Below are 8161 nucleotides of genomic sequence, written 5' to 3'. Positions count from 1 at the left end.
GTATGGAAATTGTGCATTCTTTATTGTACAGGCATTAAATCCATGAGGTCAGTGGGTGGGGAAGCATTGGCTAGTATATGAGCCAGATTTATGCAAACATATATGGTTTAGTGGTGAGCTTAGACTATACAAATGATTAGAATAACACAACGATTATATGAATAATAAAAAGATGATATTTATAAGATAGAAATATCTTCTTTGCATTATTCTAATCATTTTTATACTGAAGACTCTGGAGTGTAATGGAGTATGACAGGTTCTACTTGACTGCATGTTGTTTATGACATGTGCTTTACTGAAACAGAGATATAGTATGAACAAAATGAAATTGCCTTTTACTAAGTAAATAATGAACCAAATAAAAGAGTACCATTTTATTTTATTTCAATATGAAATATTTAAAATAAGATTTCACATAATACAATCCACATTTGTCATGGTAATAAAAGGAGAACTAACCCTTTATTCATAACCTTCAATTCAAAATAAATTGCTGTCTTATGACTTAAATACAGCATGGAAGAATGCCGTTTAAACACATCTTCTCGACTGAAACAGAATCCAGCCACCTTTATTAAGTGAATTTGCAAAGTCATTAGTCAGGGTTTTTACAGGTACTTCCTGCTGCAACAACTCTGACTCAATAGATCTTTGCATGCAGGAAGCTCTGGCCATTCAGAGCTGATCAAAAATATATTAAATATAGGCAGATATTTCTGCTGTTTATTTATTGTATTATCCCAGGTCTATTATCTAACCCTGCGTTAGCATTTATTGGTAGCTTAAGAACAAGTAGATAACAACCACCCTGTTTCAACAGAATGTTATCTATTTTTATTTTTAAGGAAAGAAAAAAATATGAAAACATTAAAAGCAGTTCTTTACACTAGCAGTAAATAAATTTATACAACCATTCAGTCTGTATAATATGATGAAATAAATCTACATCTTTTTATTTTGGTCTGGATAATATGATGAAATAAATCTACATCTTTTTTTATTTTGGTGTCTTTGAAATATACATACAAACAACAATTACAGGAACTTGTTCACAATGCATTGGGGCCGGAGGAATAGCTATCTGAAACTCCTTATGGGCAATATCCGTTTGTTAATGCTCATTGCCCTGTTCTGATAGCACATCCTAGAAAAAAAGGCCCATTGCCTGAATTTATGAACTGTCTACAAATTGAATGCATCAAACAACTCCCGTAGGCTAGAGGAAAGCAAGACTGGTAGTTTGTTTATGTTGGTAGCCAAAAAGCCTGAATGTCTTTAAGTCTTCGGTTCCAACGTCTCTTTCCTATATATTCTTGTGGTCCTTCATGCTTTTCATACAGGTGCCAAGCGGCAGTAAAAGTCTACAAAAATCTACAGTGTAGAAGAGTGTTTTGCAATGTTCATCATTTTGTTCACAGCACTAGAAACCCTTGTCAACAGGGAGTTGAAGTTTAAATGGCTTATTCACAAATGGAATCCAGATTCGGTGGTCGGGAATGTGCAGATGCCATAGTGAGTTCCTTTAAAAGGTGCAAACACTACATTGTGTAAGCATTTAAATAAAAATTTCCATAGTTTAGGGAATCATCAGTTAGCAAAAAAAAATTGAAATAGAGATGAAGTCCTAAGTGGATGCAAGTTGTGGCCTAACCCATGGCAGTGACCATACTGGATGGATGATGAGGTCCAAAAGAGAGACCGGACGATGGGTGCATTGGTGTTGGTGTGGTCAACATGTGGCCGGGGTGGCTAAAAGGTGAAATGTGGCTGAGTGAAGACATGTGTCTGGAGAGGGCGGCAGGGCTGAATGAGCTGCTCTTCTGGTAGTCCTCAAGACTGTCGAGAATCTTTTTACTCTTTTTTGACTTGCTAGACATTTTTCGGTTTCTGGTCTGAATTCCTTCCTTCTTCATAGTCAAGGGTCTGTTAATCTAAACAAAATTCAATTATTTGTTTTTGTTTCCCATTCTTTAGTAGCTGTTGCTTAGTGCTTGTGTACAGGAAACACTTTGGCAACGTATTTGGCAGTCATTTTTTAATTTAAAGACATTCAAATCAATACCAGACATGAGAAAATGTAACATAAAAATACAAAATCTAAGACACTGATATATATGCAATCCATTGTTTATTCTCGGGATTCCACCAAATTAGAAGGTATCTAAAACTGCACAATAAGTACTCTATAGGACCTTAGTAGGCCCCTTTTTTATCAGAATGCATCATTTATAACAGTAATGAGAGACAGCTATAAATGATATAATTGTATAGATGTAAAAGTTTTACTTCTTAATTTATTATTATTATTATTATTAATATTAATAGTAATAATGTTGCTGTTGTTATTATTATTATTATTATTATTATTATTATTATTATTATTTCCATCATGTATTTACAGGTTCTACTGCATTGAAAAATCTATCTATGCCTCACAGTATTCTAATTTGTCTCAAGTCAGAAACCAACTGATGACCACACCATAGGATGTATATCAACATCCACCTATTTTATAATCATGTCTAATTGTAATTACTACTGTAGTATTACTATGTGCTTAAATATCATCTGCAATCAACAATCCATGCCAGTCAGTAATGCAAATGATGTAGGAACGGTGACTCCTGAAGTGCACATTCAGCATAGTGCTGTCTAGTGCTCTGAACCAGAACTAACACAAAAAGCTCTCGTACTTCAGGACTAGGCCTGTTTCACCAACAACCGTCAGTTCAAGCCAGAAATCACCCTGCTTAAAACCTGTCAATTTCTGTACGCTGCCCTCTAAAGCACAGATTGATTGTATTAGGCTGGTGCCATTCACCTAACAATTAACACATACTTGCCAAATTGTTCTTTTTTTTTATAAAAGGTCACGTACCACAGTGAGGTCATCCAATAAAAGAGTGGCGTGCTGCTTTAAGAGCAGGGGAGCTGTTCCTTACAGAGTTCAGCCTGACAGCAAGCCTCCATTATCTTACTAATTACTAGCTAAGCAGTTGTCAGAGGTGGTCAGTTTACAGCTCACACAGAATTTCTATCTGAACAGGTTTTTGATTAATGGAAGGTAATTTGACTTCAGAACCTGAAATGTAAAGTACTGCTGTAAAAGGAGGCTTATTTCAAATAAACTCCTTTGTGTGCAGGAAATATTATGCATTATGCAAATAAAAATGGTCAGCCTCCCTTTTCCAATGCAATAAAACTTGCACCGCAAACTTTTGGTTTATTGCCACACTGCTATAAAATGTCTCATAGCAAATAATTGTAGACATTACATTGGCTGAATATAATTTAAAAATATTTTTTATTTATTAATATGCTAAAACTGGAATTCGGATACAGGGCCAGATGCACTAAGCTTGAAAAGTGATAAAATGGAGAGTGATAAACAGCCAGCCAATCAGCTCCTGCCTGACATTTTTCAAACACAGTCTGTGACATGACAGGTAGGAGCTGATTGGCTGGCTGTTTATCACTCTTCCTCTGTGTGGCCGCATGCGAGTGGATGTGTGAGCGTACACATCCACTTGCACGCAAATACGGGGATTCCCTCTGTGGGGGGCCGGACGTTCACTGGGGCAGTGTTTACTTGTTTGCTAGGCATTGAGTATATGCTGCCGAGCTGACAGGTCTGAATCAGGCCCCTATATACCCTGAGGCTATTTTAATATTATGATTGTGGAACGGTCAATTCAAATTTAATTTGTCATTTTTGGAATCCATCCTGTATTAATATATGTAGTATGTAAGAATATAAATAAATATATCTTCCCTTAGTTTGGAGATCTATTTTATATTTCATCTCACACCAAGTAAGCAGTGATATTGAAGAACTGTTGGCCATAAAGGCTGGAGAATGGCTACGTCTAGTAAGTAATCAGTCCTCCTTCATGAGAAGTTTTTAATAAACGCTCTGCTGGGAAGTTTATCAGAAAAGGGAATTTATTTTATAACAGACAATAATCTATTTGTCTAAAATAAATATCTTTCTCTCAGAAAATGTGAGACAAGTTCCATTTGAAGATATGAAATATTGACCTATTTTACATGGCACAGCCTACACTGCATATCAAAGAGAAATATTTAATTAAATCAAAATAAAGCAAGCTTAATCTTGCTATTGGCTCGTTGTGTTTCACACCTGATGAAAACACCTGGGAGGTCTGATGGGAGAATGTAAATGTATTTGTTTAGGATTTCCTAAGAAAGAACAGACAGATTTTTGTAAGAAGAACAATGGCTCAGAGTGGTTTTTATTTGAATGCAAACAATAAATTATCGAATATATCAACATTTTTGTTTTCAGTGATAGATAAATTGATTTTCAAATTACTGTCAGAAATCTGTTGCTGTTGCGAACAGTCATGTGCAAATTTGGTCAGAAATCAGGTCTAGAGGGCTGCGAGTTCTGGTGCCTTTGCCGGCATTGACATGCTGTAGCAAAGGCAACTCACACCTAATGCATAGAATTGGATTGACCCCATTTTTTGCTGTTTACCGTATTTTCAGCATCTTTCCAAAACCAACTTTATTCAGATAAAATTTATAATGAAAGAACTAGGATCTTGCACTCCACTTTTACACCAGAGTTAAATATTGTTATTTATAAGAAAATATATGGTTGTTTTATGGTATATACCATTCTATAGGCTGATACATGCACTGAAAAACAATGAGAATATTGTACTTTTAAAATAATGACTATCATTGCTGATTCTCCAGTTTAGAATTTTGTACCAAAAACACCTTATGACAATTCCAATAGTAAAATGACCATTTCACGTATCATCCATACTATTTTGAATTGTTAAAGAAGAAACCAGGGAACAGGTTCCCCAGCAAAGGCACGGATCATTAGGTTATTATTATAATATTACATTTTATTTATAAGATGCCCGTGGTTTGCACATACGGCACAAACTTGAACAGGCATGTCCAAACCATGGCCCTCCAGCTGTTGTGAAACTACAAGTCCCACAGTTTGCCACAGTTTTCCTATTAGGGAATGCTAAAACTATGGCAAGGCATGCTGGGATGTGTAGTTTCACAACAGCTGGGGGGCCACAGTTTGGACATGCCTGCCCTAGAACAATACAGAGTATACAGTACTTAACATTACAGTAACTAATCAAAGGTAACAATTAGCACCACAATTCTCAGTACACAATACAGCCGAGATTTTATTACGCAAAATAAGTATTTGGTGTATAACTTGGGGCAGGCAGCCATTGGAAGAGGTTATCTGGTTAAAATACATTTATAACGATGCTATGACAAACATTTAATAGAAGAAAATGGGACTTCTCACAGCTCTTAGTATACACTTACATTGTGCAGCTTGTAGTATAGCCCGCAGGCATTACACACTGGATCACCATTGGCGTTTCTCCTCCACAGTGTAGTGGTGGTCGTTTGACAGTTTGCACATGATGTACCTGCTCTCCTTGCTGCGGACTGAGGAGAAAGGAATATATTTAGTGTTACAGCATAAACTTTCAAAGATGACAAGAAAGAAGTAATTCATGCACAAAGAAAAATGATATAATATTAGTGGAAGAACACATATGAGCTTTCACAGTTACTTTCTTTTACATGCATTATCTAGTAGTGCTCTGTAGTGCTTGTTTGCTATTGACGTTTGCTACATATTTGTAACTGATGACATAGTCATCCGAGATAGGTTGCAGGCTTTTTCCTAGTCTTCCCTCCCTGCTGTACAACTCACTTAATAGTTTACTTTGAGGAAATTGTTACTTGGGAGTTATCTAAGTAATTCAGATTTCCGGCAGATTTTTCCTGGGAAGTCAGACTCCTATATGAAGAGGGAGCGGGTTAGTGCTAGCTGCCAAAAATCAAAGCCCTGCAAGTTCTCTCCTTTAGGAAAGTGCTTCCTTTTTACTGACTACAAGGCATCCAAAATCCATTATAAAACGGCAATTATTATTATAATTGTCCGTATATTTGTTATTATTGCACAAACTATAATTGAAATAAATGGTTGCAGTTATTGTTGTGAAGTATAAAATGATGGCTACACGGACTAAACAAACTTGCATACAATTGAGTAATCCAGTATATACATTATTCCTAAATATTAAGAAAACTGACACAAATAAAAAAATATTTCTGGTTAATTAGAATAGATAGCAAGTTACATTGTAGTGTTATATATGTAGAAAAGGTTGTGCTTTATGGAACTTAATTTTCTCAAAAAAATCAATTGACTAAAAGTGTGTCTGTATAAATTGCAGCTTGTGGCATTTCTGTTTTTAAATTGCTATTGAGGATTGTTTATTTAAAAGGCATCATCCTAAACTGATCACCAAAAGGGATCATTACCGCATTAGTAATTTAATTACAAAGGAGTCATTGTTGCCTAATGAGGATAGTTAAAGACATAAGATCTTTCGGTATGTGTAAGTAGCTCTGCATGTATAACGCCAAATATGTGTGAGAGCTAGAACCCAGGCAGATGGCAATAAAATGGGTAATGTGGGACCAAGAGTGTCTAATCCTCCTTACTTGAAAACACTTCTTCTGGCCACTATAACAAGTCTTTTGGTGGAGATGCCAATTTCCTGCTGAAAGCTTTCCTTCCTGAGCTGAGGAGATCAGAGAAAGAAGAGAGTTGGTGTTTGCATTGTGGGTTCTCACTTACCAGTCTTCTTTTAGGTTTTATGAGGGGTCGATTCTGGCCATTCATTTTGTGATAGAGTCCGCATGCATTACACAGATAATGCCCGGTGCCATCTCGCCTCCACAGAGGGGTTGAGGTTGCCCCACAGTTTACACACTCCCTGCCTTCTGAAAACAAGATTACACATGGTTGATTGCTGAACAAAATTATATTTGCAAGCCTACAATCCACAGATATCGGGGGAAAGGTATTGAGCCTTGGAGAGAGATAAAGTAACCAACAAGTAGCTTCTAATTGTTTATTTTAAACGCAAACTGTAAAATGACAGAAGCTTATTGGTTGGTACTTTAGCTTGCTTCGCTTTATTTATCTCCAAGACTTGATACATTTCTACACTTTTAACAAAGTTCCTTGAGCATTTCACTAACATGACCTTTAACAATGAAAAAGCAAAGAACTTACTTAAAAAAATACTTATTTTCAATTGACTGCATTTGGTAGTTATTTACTATAATACTTAATGCAAGATCATTGATTTCATACAATAACTAGCCACTCAGCAACATCACGAAAATACTGTGTATGTTTTCACAAAATGTTGCTACTGCTCAGATGTTTAATTAAGGGAGAGATTTATCAAATCTTGGAGAGAGATAATTTGGACAAAGTCATTTTTCAAACACGGCCTTTAAAGTGACAGTTAAGGGCTTATTGGTTAGAACAATGGGCGAGATGTACTAAGCCTTGAAAGGTGATAAAATGCATAGTGATAAACAGCAACCAATCTGTGACATGGCAGTTAGGAGCTGATTGGCTGGTGGTTTATCACTCTCCATTTTATCACTTTTCAAGCTTAGTACAACTGGCCCTTTATCTCTGTTCACTTTATCACTCTATCCCTATAACAAATATCCCTAGTTATTTAAAATAAGCATAATTTTTGTGAAAAATAAAGAAAAGAATATCGATATACCTTTTGTATATTTTTATCGACATCCTTTAAATCTCCACATAAAACAATTCATCATAAAGCAGTAATTTACATAATTACATAAGCTACGACTTTTATTATCACATACCAATAATAACATTTGACTGCATAAAAATTCCCTTGACAATCTAAATTACAGGGGAATAGCAGTATTGGCAAAAAGAATGTCCACATAAATGTATTCAACCAGTAGTCCAGCTACAATTTTAGCTCATTATCCTATGATATACATATGTAAACTGAACAGGGTGATTCTATACATGAGCAATAACACTGAACAGGTAACGAACTAAAACAAGGCAAGTGGAAAATAAAAAAATGCATATTCAAAAAGAAACCACCAACTCACAATTATTTCAACAGGGATCACTGAGTTTATATAGTATCAGTGACTTAAAGCTCATAGTACCACAATGAGCAAACGTAATGACTGGTTATGAATAAAAATGACATTCTGCTATATAAGCTTGGGGCAGTGGGTTTGTGTATGTCATCTTAGGGGAGAAGTGTGTATTGATGAGTTACAGACA

The 8161-nt window shown here is 35.6% G+C and overlaps 1 protein-coding gene across 10 annotated transcripts in view; it reads right to left on the bottom strand.

Annotated features, from left to right (window-relative positions):
* Positions 1 to 362: 362 nt before the first annotated feature.
* GATA3 (GATA binding protein 3) overlaps positions 363 to 8161 on the bottom strand; it is a 32760-nt gene continuing 24961 nt past the window's right edge. For 6 of the 10 annotated variants that reach the window (XM_083183399.1, XM_083183398.1, XM_083183401.1 and 3 more), the window contains 3 exons: positions 6662 to 6807; positions 5332 to 5457; positions 363 to 1934 (listed from right to left, as the gene is read on the bottom strand). In XM_083183399.1, coding sequence (XP_083039525.1) covers positions 1650 to 1934; positions 5332 to 5457; positions 6662 to 6807 — 557 coding nt within the window. In that variant the 3' untranslated portion in view covers positions 363 to 1649. Of the gene's footprint in view, positions 1935 to 5331; positions 5458 to 6525; positions 6606 to 6661; positions 6808 to 8161 lie in introns of all 10 variants that reach the window. The other 4 variants (XM_083183404.1, XM_083183403.1, XM_083183406.1 and 1 more) reach the window with 4 other exon arrangements.

The sequence above is a fragment of the Crinia signifera genome, chromosome 4, assembly GCF_055691185.1.
Source record: "Crinia signifera chromosome 4, ASM5569118v1, whole genome shotgun sequence".
NCBI classification, from domain to species: Eukaryota; Metazoa; Chordata; class Amphibia; order Anura; family Myobatrachidae; genus Crinia; species Crinia signifera.
Note: the sequence above shows the minus strand (reverse complement) of the source record. Positions and strands in the feature narration are given on the sequence as shown.